The sequence below is a fragment of the Electrophorus electricus genome, chromosome 14 (assembly GCF_041902795.1).
Source record: "Electrophorus electricus isolate QZ-2024a chromosome 14, ASM4190279v1, whole genome shotgun sequence".
Lineage (NCBI taxonomy): Eukaryota > Metazoa > Chordata > Actinopteri > Gymnotiformes > Gymnotidae > Electrophorus > Electrophorus electricus.
In genome coordinates, this window is record NC_137510.1 from 20,349,960 (window position 1) to 20,366,822 (window position 16,863).

Below are 16,863 nucleotides of genomic sequence, written 5' to 3' on the forward strand. Positions count from 1 at the left end.
AGAAAATTGAGGTGGAGGATTTCCAGTTTGGACCCATTAGCATGACTCCTAACATTAGCAGGTCTCTACTAGAGTTGATTATTATGAGCAATGCTAACATTGCAAGTATTGCTTTAACTGAGCGCCATAACTGTAAATATACAAAGGATAAGATGTCAAATGTCTTGCGCCAAACCATTACACTGTCCAAATCAGGTGTTCCCAACAGCTGTTCTATGTTATTCTAATCTATGTGTTCTCACAATCTGGCAAACCATATGTATGCAAACAGAGGTTGCACTGTCTGAAAATGCACTTTTAATTACAAGTTTTTAGTCAATAAAATTTGGAGATAAGACAATCAGATTTATCCGATTTACAATACTTTGCTTTGTACTGTATGTCCTGTCCCGCATCCAACACCATGCATTGTACCTAATAAAAATAGTTTGTCTGACAGTATTACTCCTTTGTGTTTTTTATGCTGATTATGGAGTTTGGGGTTTTACTAAGGTCAAAATGTCTATATATGAAGTAGTGCATAGATCAGACCTTTCTTTATACAATTAAGGACTATATGTTCTCTGACTGAGCTTTCTAAAATGAATAAAATATCCAGGATTTGACTTTCCTTTCATGTTGGCCTTTGCGTTCTAGTCACCATACCCTGTGTGGCTCTTTGAATTACTATAACCATTCTTTATAGGTCCTGCTATCTCACACACAATTAGTCAATCATGTACACATCCTATACACAACCATTGGTTAAACTGCTTCACAGTGTGTGCATGTAGCTGCTTCACAGAAGTGTGTGACCAGAGAGCATACATGAAGTTTACTTTCTATATGATTTTTTGTATGGTGCCTTAACAAGGCCTAATAAAAAAAAAAGTAAAAACAAATTTGACAGAATTATAGATTTGAAGTGTCCAAAGTTTGTGTGGAAACCTGTATTTGACTACATTCCCACATGTGGTTTGTTCATCTGCCTTATTAAAATGGCATTTTCCTCTCTAAACTCACCAGAACATTGTCCAGTGAAGTATTGGATTTATATGGCAACTATCATTTATTAATTTATTCAACCCCCCCCCCCCCCCCCCCATCCACCCCCCTTCACACACACACACACATTTTTATAAACCAAATTGTGGTCACCCTAATACAATTTACAATTGCACTGTCAAACTCCAGCTTCCTATTGCTTGTCTGTAACTTATCATCATTGACTCTTTGTGTCTGAAGAAGACAGTCTCTATTTTGACTGAGGAAATGTCACCTTCCAGTTACACACAACCACAAACCCATTCACACACAAAAAAACAACTAATAAGCAGCACTTAATTACAGGGAACATAATCTGGGGACATGCACAATGATACAGAATGCTGCTATTGTCCTATCAATCAAAAGCAAATAATTCCAAAGCTACAACGTATAAACCTAGAACAATTAAACCTTTAAAATATTTTGTTAACTGCATCTCTAGACAGTACAGAATTTAACAACCTAGGCACCTAAAGTACAGATGCAGTTTGTGTCTAAGACATTGTATGGAGACTTTAGCAATAAATGAAGTCACAAGACCTAGTGCATGTAGTCTATCATCATGTCTAATCTCACACTTTGATGACAGCATTTAACCATTACTTAGACTTAAGAAACATGTTATTAGTGTAGAATAGTATAGTATGCTGTAATTGTTGACATAGATCTGTATAACTTGAGGTTAAATAATAATTCCATCTGATGTCAGAATGAAGACTACAAACACTCGCTCTCCTATTTACCCCACATTATTTATGACTTTCTATATGTTTTATACCCCCCTTATAGTTGGACACAGTGAAAATAAATAAATAAATAAATAACAAAGTTTTAAAAGTCCTCCGATGAGGGTTGGGGCTATATATACACAAACAAACACAAACACGCACACAGTTATCCCTTGAATTGGTTTTAAAAATAAAGATACTATTTGGCTACACTTTGTTTAATATTTATTTAATAAAATAAGATAGTTCATAGCCATGCTCATTAGTCACATGAATTTGATGCAGTTGCAGTTCTGAAATATGGTTGTTGGTCATGGCTCACTAGTATGTCTATACCAACACCTTTACAGAGCTATTTTTAAAGCTGCTTCCTTCATAGTTCATTAGAGCTGTGGCTCTGGCAGCTATCTTAACAATGTAGCCCCCTAAAGTCATAGAATGACCCAGTTCTTTCAAATGAGCCTTTGGGCTGGTATGTTAGTTCTAGTGACTTATATAGTACCCAGGGACATCTTTGTAGTGATCATAGTTACCTTGGTGGTGACAAAAAAAAATGTTCATCATCTCTTGCATTGATTGCTGCAACATTTTCATCATTGGTCTGCTCAAATGCCTTCAATACATTCAAAACCGAGCAGCCAGAATCATATTTCTACCAAACAATCTACACACATTATCTTTATTTTATATCAGGTTTTTTGATTACCATATATTCTGTATAAACTTCTCTTTTTCATGGCCCTATTCATACCTACCAAACTGTATTGTTACATTCATACAGTCACTATTACACAAACATAAGGATGGACAGAGCCATTTCTCTCCAGAAAGTAAACACAGCTTCTTGTTTAGTCCCTCTAGTCAAAATTGGACTACTGCAACTCACTCCCAGTTGGTCTCGTGTACACTGTTAGGTCCTTTCAACTGATCCAAAATGCAGCTACATTCAATCTCTGCTAGTTCTCCCACATTACTACTGCGTTCTTTCACTGGCTTCCTATAATTGCATTTATAACACTTACACTTGCCTGCAAAGGTGAAAGTGTACCAGCCCTTGAGCTCAAAAGTATCATTTCAGCCTGAAGTACAGCTCAGCTTCACCCACCATCCCTTAAGAATTAAGGAAAACAAGTATTAAGACTTTTCTACAAGTTGTGTCAAGGGGGTGGAATAAACTTTTGTGCAAAGATTTTTTTGAAGGATATTGAATAAAGCACTTCTGCCAGTCAATCTGCCAAATGGTGTAAATGTAAATATATGGCAGATTGGTTAATGCTACTGCTCCCGAACTCTGAAATGCTCTGCTGCAATCTGTCTGTGACTGCTCTTTATGCTGTTCTTTGTTTTTTTCCTGTTTGTTTCCACCTCTGATGTAATGTCTTTGGGTTTGTGAAAGGCAGTTTATAAATATAACTTCTTCTGATTATTATGTTGTTGTTGCTGTTGTCAGGACTCTCAACAATGTCTACTAATCTTCCCCCTGGAAGGCTATAATACAGCAAAGACTGGGGCAGGCTCTAAAGAGATGTTGTTCCTCTCTTCTTGGCTCCTACTCCTCCTCAGAAGCCTCAACATTGGCCAATAACCAGGCTAAAGTGTTGTCTAATGGTCAGGAGGTAAGTGAAGTGATGCTATGTATTGTTAACAGATGATTACCGTTTTATAGAACAGAAACAGAAATGCACATCCCACAGGCACAGAACACACAGGCAGTTTACATAGAAAATTAGTTTATACAAATTTGAATGCAGTTGTATTGAGTGGCTTGTGGTTGTGCAGCAAATAATTGGTTTTAAGCTATATGGTACTAGCTATGACATATTCTATGAGTAAATGACAAAGCACTTTTGTAAGTCGCTCTGGATAAGAGCATCTGCTAAATGCAGTAAATGTAATGTAAATATGGTTATACTAATAGCTAGTTAGCCTATCTTATTGAAAATAAGAAGAGTCTTTACTTATTATGCAAAGCAAATTAAGCAACACAAAACCAAATGTTATGAACTACAGTCATGGCCAAAGGTTTTCAACTTCTGGGCAAAATCTTGCCTGATGGCAACCCATTCTTGCCTATTTAGTGCTTGGAGTTGATCACAGTTTCTGTGTTTTTGTTTGTTCACCCTCTTTTTGAGGACTGACCACAGGATCTCAATGGGATTGAGATCTGGGGAGTTTCCTGGGCATGGACCCAAAATGTAATTGTTTTGTTCACCAAGCCGCTTGGTTATCACTTTTGCCTTGTGATGGTGCTTCGTCATGCTGAAAAAGCATTGTTGGCCAAATAGCTCCAGGATCGTTGGGAGAAGTTGCTATTGGAGGATGTTTTGATACCATTCCTTATTCATGGCAGTGTTCTTATGCAAAAATTTGAGCAAACCCACAAATGAATGGTCTCAGGATGCCTCACTGTTGGCATGACGGGACTCATGGTAGTGCTAAACTTTTTTTTGTGTGTTCACCTTTTCAAATGCACTCACACCTGCCTTCTGCCATTTCTGAGCAAGGTCTGCACTGTTGGTGACCCAATCATGTAGCTGCATCCTCTTTAGGAGATGGTCCTGGTACATGCTTGACATTCTTGGGTGCCCTGAAGCCTTCTTCACTGCAATTGAACCTCTCTCCGTGAAGCTCTTGATGAATCGCTAAATGATTGATTTAGGTGCTATGTTACAAGCAGCAATGTCCTTGTCTGTGAAGCCCTTTTGATGCTATACAATGACTGCACGTGTTTCCTTGGCAGTAACCATGGTTAACAGAAGAAAACTTCCAAGCGCCACCACCCTTTTAAAGCAACCAGTCTGCTCTTCTAATTAGCATGACAGAGTGATATCAGCTGCCTTGTCCTCATTTATACTTTCTCCTGAGCTAATGAGAATATCACTGAAATTATGTTAGCAGGCCATTTTGTGGCAGGGCTGAAATGCAGTGGCTGGAACACAGTAATTTTTGTGATTATGTTAATTTTCATGGCAAGGAATGACCTTGCAATTAATTGCAATTCATCTGATCACTCTTCACAATCTAGAGTTAATGCAAATTGCCACCATAAAAACTGAAGCAGCAAATGTTTTGAAAACCAAATTTTGTGATGGTCTCAAAGCTTTTGGCCATGACTGTACATTTGGAATTAAATTAGCTTTTAGAGGGCTTTACACATTGTTTCCTACTCACTAAAATCTATTTGATATGCCTTTCTGAAATGCACTTAACATCTGTGAAGAGTGAATATATTTTTGTGCAAAAAGTTTAGTTTTGAAAAGCATTTTGTTTCAACTGTACATAGACTACAGATGCTACAATTCAGACATCTTAGTCAGATAAGCAGGAGCAATATGAGAATATCAGCCGTGCTGTTTGTAATATCATTAAAATGTTTCAGCACACAAATACAATAAAATGGATAAAATGTACATAAACCAGACACAAACCACATTGTCTTCAGTTGAATTTTTGTCAAACTCTTAGTGGTAAGCAAACACAAGCTGGAAATAGAGAGAGCATTTGATCAATTCAGTTACCTTGTGCAGTGGACTTTTTCAGGAAATATATTTTATAGTTATTCCATCCATTTATGATGTATCTGCTTTAAGCCAAATTTGAGAATTCTCTCCAAAATGGGGCTCCCCAAATTATGAATATGTGGGATTGGATTAAAAACCTGAGCATTCTAAATGCAAATATTTCAGAAATGTCTACAGAACTTTGTTATACAGTGTCATTTAGGATAGTGTAATTAGTTACCACCTGTGTTATTTGGCTCAGGTAACCACAGCAGGTGCTGATCCAGGCAGCAGGTATGATACAGTGTGCCATTTTCGGGTAATCCCCATTAGGCCCTAAGGAAGGACAGGTAACCAGAGACAGATCGCAGCTGAACAAACAAAAGCACTGACACAACACTCTGAGGTCTCAGAGTGGTACTAGTCCACCAGTGGGAGAACTGAGCTATGACTCTATAAACAATTTTTCCATGTCCAACCTTACGTCCAGACTGAAACATTACATCTAGACTGACCTGTAATTTAGCTATAAATTGGCTCCTTGAATTTAAAAGTAGTGACTTTTTTGGCAAGTTTATTTAGCTGTCTATTCAATTGATGATAGGTTAACAACTAAATTAAAAAGAAACCTTTCTTTTATAGGTATTGCCTAATAAATCAGAATATCAAATCAACATATTTAATCTCTATCATTAATTGGTTCACTGCATAAATATTCTGAATATCTGTTTTCTTGGGTTGTCTGAGCATGTGGCTTTTTATGTGAAACTGATAAGATGATAGGCCTATGGTATATCCTTAAAAACAAGGGCCAGGTTTCACCACCCACACATGGAATATATTCCTATCATTAAGGAGCTATTGTGATGTTATGATGACCTTTTACCATGCATATTGTAATATACATATGCAAAAGGTTTTTTTTTTATCATCAGCCTTAAAAACTTATTTTAGTTGTATTTTATGATTTTAACACTTAGAAAACAAAAAAATGACATACAAAAATGTACTATCCCTTTTGTTATTAAAAAAATATGCATATTAAATATGTAATTTTTCCTTTAGATTTGTTTATTGACTAATTATAGCCATTTGCCAGTATTATAGATAGGTATTCATCCAGCAGTTTATATAAGACATTTAAATCATACACTGCTCAGGCCAATTCATCAGCATTGATTTTTTAAAAATAAGTTTTTAATATTTTGAAAAAAAGCAATCATCAAACCATCAACTTTCAAAATAACTCCATTTGTTTTATATACACACACACACACACACACACACACACACACACACACACACACACACACACACTTTCACATCTCTATGTATATTAGCTAATAATGGTCACTTGTCACACATAGATGCCCATCTAGCAGTTTAGAAAATAATGTACATTTTGTTAAGTAAATTATGTAAGTTTATTATTAATAGCCCATAAACAAAGCAACTTCCTCTACTTTTTCTGACATTTCTTTTTTAATGAGAATAGACATTTTTTTCCACCCTCATTTATCTTCCAAACTACTGCTGTTTGATAAGAGAATCACACTGAAACCATTTTCAGAATGTGTAATTTCTTGTTAATTCCTCTGGTAAACAGCCTAGGTATATCACTGTAATGTGTTTACTGTTCCAAGCTTTTGTAAAAAATAATTTCAAACATTATTCTGGTTTCTTTCAGTAATTTGTATTTCTGGTCTCATTGATATGAGTGAATGGCCTACATCCTCAATTTCACATCATCTCCAACAGTGGTGTGGGTGTCCTGCTAATACTGACTTGGTCTTTAAAACTAGCATGTTCACATTATACCATCTTTCTCTCATGAAAAGCTTGTGGTTTTTAAGTCAAGCATCTCTGTTAGAGTGGTATATGAGGTTACCCATAACAGAGGTTTCTCCATTTTGGCTGTAGAAAACTATAAAGGTTCTTAAGCTTTCTAAGATCATAAATTTCCCCATTACCAGAAACAATAAAGGAAATACCTCATTACCCACTGTGGAATTCAACGGACATTTTTGGCATTACTGCATCGTTTTTTTTTTTGTTTGTTTTGTTTTTTATTTCCTGGTACACATTGTCCTCTTCCATATATGTGGGCAGCCGAGGGGCAAGGCCATGACAATCCCCATGGTTAGAGCTTGTAGCAACTGGAGGAGGCTGGCAGGTAGGAAGGGTCCTAAATCCACACCATTTATATTTGCTAGGAAGTAATATCTTTGCATCCCTTGGGTGGAACCAACATGTGACAAACAAAGTAACAAACATTAACTGGATAAAGGACCTATAGTCAACTCTAATTATAACCTCTATCTAGACCAGATGCTTTTGGGCAAGCTTTTATATGGTTTGCCCAACATATAGAATCAATAGATGAAGCCTCTTATTTTCCCCCATTTTGTCAGCTGGGAACCAATTTTATAGTCTATGCAGAGTCACTGATAACAGAAAACCTGAAGGATGTCTGAATGTTCAGTACACAGCATCTGATGCAATGAAGTATAAATTTTTACTAAAGTAACATCGTATCCCAAAACCTTTCAGTGGGCACACGGCTCAACAGACATCAAAACTTAGGAGAAGAAAAAGGAAAAAATCCAATTTAATAAAAAAAATACAGTGTAGTGGTACATTGAAAGATTAGTCTTTCCTACAAACTATAAACATCTGGTTGTGTATTAGCCCTTTTAGTAATTTATGTATTTGTCTTTACTGCTTTTAGATTAGGAGTCATGTATGAGAAATCACAGCGTTCTACATGGAAAAAAAAAATCAGGTCTTATAGAAAGATAAGCCTTACATAAATAGTTCTTATGCTGAAGCTGAAAATGTATGCAAAGAGTTCAATCTTGCTTTCACTACTTTAAGACCAAGATTCATGTATGAGAGCTTTCTACAGCAGTCACTATCTATTATTCTTATGAATAAATAACTGATCATTTAATAACTAACTAGTATAAAAGATGTTTGAGCTTCATTTTAAAGTCCAGGTATCAATCAGCTCCAGAATCAGTTTTGTGAATCATGAAGGTATTTTCTATCAGTTTCCAGTAAACATTTGAATAAAAAAATAAATTCCAGACTCTGACAAAAGCAAAAGCAACCTTAGAATGGGTTACCTGTGGCCACACAATATAGGTAACCAAAAATAACTTCCCCTTGAGATGTGCTCCAGTTTTTACTGCGTGGATTCCTTAAGGTCCTTTATTCCTTTTTAGAGATATACGAAGTTATTTAGAAGGTCCAATGGAACTTATCTTCTAAAAAAGGCAATTCCAGCCCCAATCCCTGCCACAGTAGCAATGGTCATTAACGCATTCCTCAGTTTCGACTCAGGATCCGAAACGTGAAAAAAATCCACAAAACCATCCTGAATAGGGAAAAAAAAACAAGTTAACATTATTCCTACTTCACAAAATAACAACAAAAAACTCAGGAAACACAGAGGCATTCTAATTCAGTCTGTGTAGTTTCTCAGTCTCATAGGACAGGAAGGTTACATTCAGTCAAAGTACCGTATCCACAAAAATGTTTAACCCTTTAAAGTGTACATAGACAAGTCAATGACAAACTATAGCTTCTGCCTCTATTCCATATGCAGTTAGAGTTTAAAAATGTATATAACAATGAATACTTAAAAGTATTAAATGTCAGCTCACCCATGCTTTATTTTTCAATAGCCAGTCCCTTTTGTCAGAAAGGAGATAAGAGGAGATTTCTTCTCCCACCAGACGCACACGGTGGCCTTGGCCCTTCTCATTATGATATTTGCACACCATGGACCCAAAGGCCAGCAAACTGGCAATGCGGCCCCAGTTGGTTTTGCCATCACTGAACATCTCCTTAGCTACTGTCGTAATCACACGCATATCTTCGCCTCTCTCCTCCAAATTCAGTTTCACAATCATACCTAAGGAATAGTACATTTTTCCATATAATCCACACACAGAAATAACAAATTTAAATGCTTCATTAATTCGATTTAATTAAATAGATTTAAATTCATTAACATTAGTGGCTGACAGCACCCAAACACGGATACGAGAGTTTAAATCTAAATACACTAGCTCTTTTGTATTAGCTAGTTAGCTACATTTAGTAATTGGCAACAGTAAAGGGCATCTTATTCTACAACTGTTAGAGCAAATATGCTAAAGCGACCTAAATTAGTAACAATGAAATTAACATCCGGCGTGTTTAAAGCATGGTTTAAATAAAGCTGCACTTTTTGACTGGGGGCGTTTCATGTCAAATAACTTGAGCACACAAGTCCCGAAACATTATCAACACCATCGACTTTACCTTTATAAGCAAGTTCATGCTTCTCCACCAGGCTGTTTACAACGCGCTTCATTGTTCCTACGACCTTCCTATGACGACTGTAGTAATTAGAACGGCCTGTAAGCTCGAGAAGCGAATCGTTAATGATTTCTCGCGTGTCGTTCTCCAGAGTTCTGCCCTCCGTGAAGCGAACTACGCTCAACTCCTCGCAGTCTGACTCGGGGGAATTTGGTAACGAGCCTTCGCCAATGACCCTTTTGTCAGAGGTGATTCCTAAAGATAGCACGGGTCTCATTCCTGGTCCGGAGCTCTCCTTGCTGTAACACATATCTTGTGGATTAATCATCTCGTCCGTTTTCCCTACTTAAAAGTCTTTACCTTAAACCTCAAAACATCAAGAAAAATACTAACGTTACATTTTCCCGCAAGAAAACTAAGAAAATCTACCTAGCTACAATCCCCAGACGTTCAAAGATCGAAGCGGAAGTGTTACGTGATATTTTACAGATATTTTCAAGGGGAAGGAACTGTCGCCCCGCCTTTAAGAAGGCACGTAGGCAACGTATTTCACATTCCTCACAACTATTGGACTGAACCATTTGTACCCGAAACGCTTCCGAGTTTTGCAATGTTAGATTTTTTTTTAAACAAAAGCACGGAACCTAAGACACTGACGTTAATAAAGAAACAAAGCAAGCTATTAAAAACGAACAAAAACTCAACATTGTTTCTTTATAATATAGTTAATCCCTACTATATTTTTAAGGTTTATTTCTCAGCGATCCGATCGCAGATTTATGTTGAGACATCGTGCTAACGTTATGTCGTCATGGATACAAATTTATTTATGTAACACTTTTTACAACAGCCGTTTACAATATGATGCAAATTAATAAACTACTAAACAATTTACTTCCAATTCCATGGATGTTTACTTTCCATATTTGTTTACCTGTTTGGGATTGACGTCAAATGCATCACTAAGATACAGCCTTTACAATTGCGCCCCCTCATGCCAAGTATAGAGCTGTTTATATACACATTCGTCATCCAGTTCTCTCCTACAGAGCACGTATCTCAAACAAGATAAACAAGACTTCTGTCCACATCATGTCAATGTAAAACTTTATTTCAGAGTCAGACAAAAATGTTCAGCTCTTCTTCCACCAGCCAGTCTTTCATGACCATTTTAACATCACTGTAGTCTTTGACACTTTTTTTTTTGCTATTTGGACATATACATTCCTATCATCAACAACAAACCCATAGCTGTAATATGTAGTCTTCATAAATCATAAATACAGAGGGGTATGATGCATGCATAACTGTCTTCATAAAAGCACTGAATACACTGATCCATAAAGTTGACATCAATACTGGTACTCCATAATTTCCAAGCAGTATAAGGGCAGTTCACATTAAAAGATACACTGAGTTGGATTGTTTCACACATTATTAAACAGTTCTAATCACCTGTATGGCTTGTTGGGCTTCTTGTTTCTAAAGCAGTTTTTCAAATTTCAGTGAAAAATACAGAAGTTCATTGTAATATACATCTTTTGGTGAATTTAATACCCTTTACTCAAGAACATGCTTTGCAATAGTTAACTCAGCTTGTTGTATAGGATTTCAATGAGAAAAATTTGTGGTTCCTATACATACAATATTAACGAAAAGGCGATATTGCAAAAGAAATATTGTAGAAAATGACCACAGCTAGTTAATTATGGAAATAAAGAACTTTTGTAAAATGTCAAAGACATCAAGATATGAATGAAAAATACAAATTAAAAATGCACTCTATTTACAATTTGGGAGCAGCTAAAAGAGGTTATGTTTACACTTAACATATTCAAAATAAAACACAACATTTAAAACTGAACAATGACATGCAAAATGCATACCTTTCATTCTGCAAGTTTCCACATAAATTGTTTACAACCTTCCAAGAAATAATTAAAACATTCATCTTTCCTGTGGATGCGAGATGCATAACCCTTTCACAAAGAATCCGACTCATTTTGCAGACTGTGAATGAGATAATGCAATGCTCATCTTAATATTTATTTTACATTATAATCCATTCTTTTGAAGGTATTTTGATGATATATCCAATCTATTCCAATTCCTGTTCAAAGTTTATACTTGGGAAATCATTCAAAATACTTAATGTTGTAGCGCCTAGTTTTGATTTATATAACACAGATGGCTTGTTTAACCAAGGTCTGAAACAATGATTTTGTCACATGGCACAAAAGCTCAGTTGCACCTAAAAAGCCACCCTACTCATCTGACTTGAGTGACTTCCCATTGGGAACCTGGACATGTAAACAGTAGGACAATAAGTTTTATGTAATCTTTTTAAAGTGAATGCACTCATTCATTGAAATTATTCAAAAGGTACAATATAAGTCAAAATTAGTTTCTCAACCTGCCTGTCTGTTCTCTTGGTTTCCTTACCCAACACATTAACATTTTTAGTATAACCGCTTCATGATCACAGACTGAATGATTGTTAATTCCTGACCTGTATAATAAAACAGAAAAAATAGTTAATTTACAATCTCATTTATGATTATTAATATATCAGTGCTCAAACCTATTGAGCCTGAGCTATTCCATATACTCAGTACAAGGCTGCATGGTTTTGATAAATTACGCGAAATAAGTTGCCCTGAAATTTCAGGAATATAGTTTGTGCTTAGTCAGTTCTTTAATTTAAGCACTTTTGATTATCATGGCACATAAATATATATTTTGGTCTACTCTCATACTAACATTAGCCTGTTGATGCACAGATTCATCTTAGTAACTTCAATGCACATATTTTTATATATATATATATATATATATATATATATATATATATATATATAAAATTAAATCAGATTGAGATGAACAATGACCAAGGTGGCAAACATGCATCTACTGCCAAAAGTAGTTAACTAAAACATCTATAAGCTTTTATTAAACAATCTTGATTTGCTAGGTTAAAATGCCAAAGAGAATAATCTCTATGAACCTGTTGATGACATTGGTGTATCAATTAGGCATCTATTTCCATTTCTGTAGCCTCCACAGTTTCAAACAAGACCTTGATCTCATTCATGTAGAGGGTATATAGATCGTAAAGTGCATTACAGTCCAGAGAGGCCTCTGACCTCAACTGGCCCTTCCCTGAACTGACTGCTTCCTAGCCAAATGTGTGGAGTTGGGTCAGGTGGGTGGGGGTGGATTTGCTGAGCATGGTGGATGAGACTAGAGCTGTTGAGATGAAAGAAGTTTAAAATGAGCCTTACTACCCCCAAAATGAAGCAAATAGTGTGCAACTAACCCTGGTGGAGCTTGGAAGCTGAGGAGAGAAAATACGGAGCAGGGTCACCCAGGACCCGAGGTACCGATTACCCAACCAGTTTGCTTGTGACTAAGGAGGACTTTCTTTGTGGCAAATCTTGCGGAGTTGGAATGTGATCTCCGGTGACGATGTTCTTTTCTGGACCAGCTGCTGCTGGCAACTGCTTGTTCTTCATCTTTGCCTTGGCCATGTTGTAATCACCTGAATCAAAGTACTTTTGCTGAAAAAGGTTAAAAAAAGAGAATGCTGATCAATTCAGCTTTATAAAAGTGAAGCCTCATTTAAGAAGCAAAGACATGCACAATGGGAAACATCTATCTTAATACAGCCACCTACTCCTTTCTGGAGTCTTTTCATCAGAAACTCTGATCCTCCTGGCTTTTGGCTTAAGTTAGGGTACTTTGCTTTTAGTTTAGCCTCTTCTGTCCTCACAGGATTTGAGTTGGCGTCTGGAGATTCCTGGAGAAAGAAATGTGGTTAATGGTGTATGATGGATGAAACAAGAAGAAAACGTCAAGTCACGCACGGGCACTCTCACCATCAAGGAATATGAACACATTGTGAATACCAAACCTGTATGAAAACCTATGATGCACTTGTTCTTTGAACCAGACTCCACATGTCTTCTTATTAGGCAACTTGCTAAAGATGTGGTGAGTTGTAATAAACTCAAATAAAAGATCAATTAAAACACCAACAACAGTGTTTGTGCTAAGATCAAAACAAGTCTAAAAATGTGATTATATTCAAGAGACAGGTGGCCTCTACAGTACATGACATTTCTTATTCCTGGATAGTGCTTCTGAGTTTTAGTTTAGTGTAAATGATGACTGAAGAAATAAAATAAGGGGGATTTGAGTAAAAACACATCACAAACAAACAACACATCTAACATTTAGATTGCTCTAGAAAAACTCAAGGGTTTTGAAGTAGAGTTTAATGCAAACAAGATCATTTGCTATTTTACCATTTTTAGATGCTTATGAAGGACCATAGAATTAACATTCACACTGCCAGAGCCAATAAGTGCAAAGAAGGCAAAGGAATGTTCTAGCCTATGACATGTTCAAAATCTATAAAATAAAAACTTTGTATTATAAACATGAATTATTCTGATTAAGATTGGGATTGGTGGCAAGACAAGATCCTTTGCAATGAGAAGAAATGTTCAATCTGCACAGTATTAGTACATACCTTGAATAACTTGACAGACATCACTGTACCAGTGTGCCACAGGGCCATGACTGTACATGTTATATTTCCACATGCAACAGCAACTATGCATGCAAGAATATCCTTATTAACTCAGATACCCCAAGCCCCATTTCAATAATGAACATAATCCACTCTATTAAAGTCACTTTTTCACTGACTCAAAAACCAAATGAAAACAATCAGCTTAGCAAACCCAGTAAACAGCTTTAATAAACCTGTGGTAGGCAAACAATTCATTACATGATTAATGCATGGGTTGATAGGCTTGATATCAGATGAAGGCTGTAAGACTAAACAAAGAACACAGCACACTAAACAGGTCACAAAGCATTCAACTGAATGATAATAACTGAACTGATATGCTACACCCTGCTATGTTTTTGTCCTACCAAGACCGAGTCCTACAACAACAACAACAAAATTAAGCAGATTAAAACATACAAACCCCTTAAGGCTCCTCTTATATATTTACATCTGTATATTCTTGGTTTGGCAAAAAACTGCAGTAGAAAGCAATAGCGATTCCATACTCTAAGGAAATGCGGGGATAAGGTTCAGTGCAGTCATACACTTGGATCCATGCCCAGATGATTCTGACAGAGTATGCTGAACACCAACTTGTTTTCACATGTTTTTGCAAAGCTACACAATGTTCCAGTCAAATTCAAATCTAGTCTTAACTTACCTAACACTTCAGGTTTCAAAATGCTTGCACATGTCTCCATAATCAATGATAATCATGAATGTAAAACTGACATTACCACTATATTGGCAACCAGGACCAACACCAGGATCATAATGAGGTACATACTGTAGCAATGTGACTTTCTTTACATAAAGTTAAAAACTGCATTGATTGAGGCCTGGAACTGCTCATTCTAAATACCTTCATGTTTTTCACTACTTCAGTGCTGCTTTATAGTTTTACCTTAATGTCCATAATGAAGATTCAATTCTTCACTTTTACTACATCAACCTTTAAACATGGAAAACAAAATTATGCAGGGATACTCATTTCCTGTTTAAATAACATTTAAAACTATTTAAAGAGGAAATGGGTTATTCCTTTCACAAAAGAGCTTTGACTCAAATTGAATTGCTTTGATTTTCCTTTACTTATGTTTTAATTCACTAATAATTATGTACTAAACTTCAGTTTTTAATTTATTTACTAAAGTATTTTTATCTGAAAACCTGCAATTAAAAAAATGTCTGCAGATTGGTTTTGCTGTTAATAATCTTATTTTAGTTTATACCAAACGGAAATAGAGGCCGAGTGAGACAAGAGTCAAACTCTGTCTCTCTCCCTCTCTGCATGTTTACTCGTCAGGTCTCAAAAAATCCGTAAAGAAACAATTATTTTGAAACTTAAGATGGATGTTTAAGCCTGTTGATTAACAAAAGCACCAACACAAACTACACATTTATGCTTACGGGTATTAACGCTACCTGACGTCTCTTACGGTTAAGCTTCTGGCTTAATAGACTTTTTTGAGAGGAAAATGTACACCATTAGGCAAGCTCTCGTTGAGCAACCAAATATCAGAGACAAATTCATGACCACTCACAGCTGATCTGAGGTCATCTGAGAGCCAATCGTGTCGCTGTTTACTGAGTAGTCTGGCGCTGAATTATTGTAGGTTATACTCCGCCATAACGTTGTCAGAAAACCGCGGTTTTCACAATCAATTTCATATTTAAAAAATATTTCGAAACTACCAAAGTCCAGACCTCGGTGTCCTCGTGGCTAGTTACGGCCCTGCAGGCCACCTATATTCAAATATCGGTTACTAATGCAGCAAAAACGCAGACTAAAGGGACACTTCGAGAAGTTATAACAACCCCAGCAGTTGCCTAGCTATCTTAGATTAGGTCAGCTATGAGAGCCATTGCTTGCTAGCTAGGTTAGCTAAAATAGCTGGATTTAGGTTGTCGTACGATTCCTTGTTAAGTTAAATGTAGCCCATCAAGAACATAAGATGCTTATTAACTGGTTAGAAAATAACGTGCACTTTAAAAGCTACAATCATATTTTTATTAGTATTGACGGAAATGGTCTTCCCTGAGTGATCTGGTTGGTGTTGTGAGTAAAGCGGAAACTCGCAATGCAGCATGAGAATGAACCAGTTATGGCACTGTTGACATGTGAACTCAACTCATGAACCTGGAGCAGCCCTAATTGAGGGCTTATTGTCACTTTATCAAACCCAAACATATGACACCCAACCAAATCCTATTTTGGAAGATCAGTAAGCTTTATAGTTCTCCTTATATCATGAGATTTAATGTTTCAGCCAGTGTAGCAAGCTATCTTAGCTATCCTATAGTGGCGATTTGCTAGGTTAGCTAGCTAAGCTAACGTTACAAACACTAATAAGGCGTAGCCTTATAAATTAAAAAACAAAACTATATAAATCGTCTACCTGCGTCTCACCGCACTCTCCCGATAACGTGTCGGTATCCTGGTTATCTGACGACATTGGCGTCAACTTCTAGGGAAAGAAAATATGGGTTTGTGAGAGAAGATTGTAGTGTTTCCAATCTGCTCCACCCGCCCACGATATATGCTGACTGCGGCCAACCGCGTTAAATGTATGTGCGCGACTACTTCATACCAACCGGTAATTGTAAACATAGTGCTAAAAAAAAAGATGAGCGTTCCGCATGGTAATACATCTCAAATGCAGAAGACCAATTTTGATAATAAGGTCGACATTCATTAGTAGCCTATTTGATTACAGCGTGTCAGACA

The 16,863-nt window shown here is 36.4% G+C and overlaps 2 protein-coding genes across 3 annotated transcripts; both read right to left on the minus strand.

Moving 5' to 3' along the window:
• Positions 1 to 7,833: 7,833 nt before the first annotated feature.
• Positions 7,834 to 10,042, minus strand: mcl1b (MCL1 apoptosis regulator, BCL2 family member b). Its single transcript, XM_027006651.3, has 3 exons — positions 9,563 to 10,042; positions 8,920 to 9,170; positions 7,834 to 8,630 (listed from the first exon to the last, which is right to left on the minus strand). Exons 1-3 carry the CDS (start codon positions 9,885 to 9,887, stop codon positions 8,514 to 8,516), a joined length of 693 nt encoding a protein of 230 aa, XP_026862452.1. The 5' UTR covers positions 9,888 to 10,042; the 3' UTR covers positions 7,834 to 8,513.
• Positions 10,043 to 10,654: 612 nt separating this feature from the next.
• ensab (endosulfine alpha b) lies at positions 10,655 to 16,695 on the minus strand. 2 transcript variants are annotated; one of them, XM_027006652.3, is made up of 3 exons: positions 16,535 to 16,695; positions 13,233 to 13,355; positions 10,655 to 13,116 (listed from the first exon to the last, which is right to left on the minus strand). In XM_027006652.3, exons 1-3 carry the CDS (start codon positions 16,589 to 16,591, stop codon positions 12,943 to 12,945), a joined length of 354 nt encoding a protein of 117 aa, XP_026862453.1. In that variant the 5' UTR covers positions 16,592 to 16,695; the 3' UTR covers positions 10,655 to 12,942. The 2 variants fall into 2 exon arrangements, with proteins under 2 accessions (XP_026862453.1, XP_081552382.1); XM_081696256.1 differs by lacking the exon at positions 16,535 to 16,695 and adding an exon at positions 15,040 to 15,066.
• Positions 16,696 to 16,863: the final 168 nt, after the last annotated feature.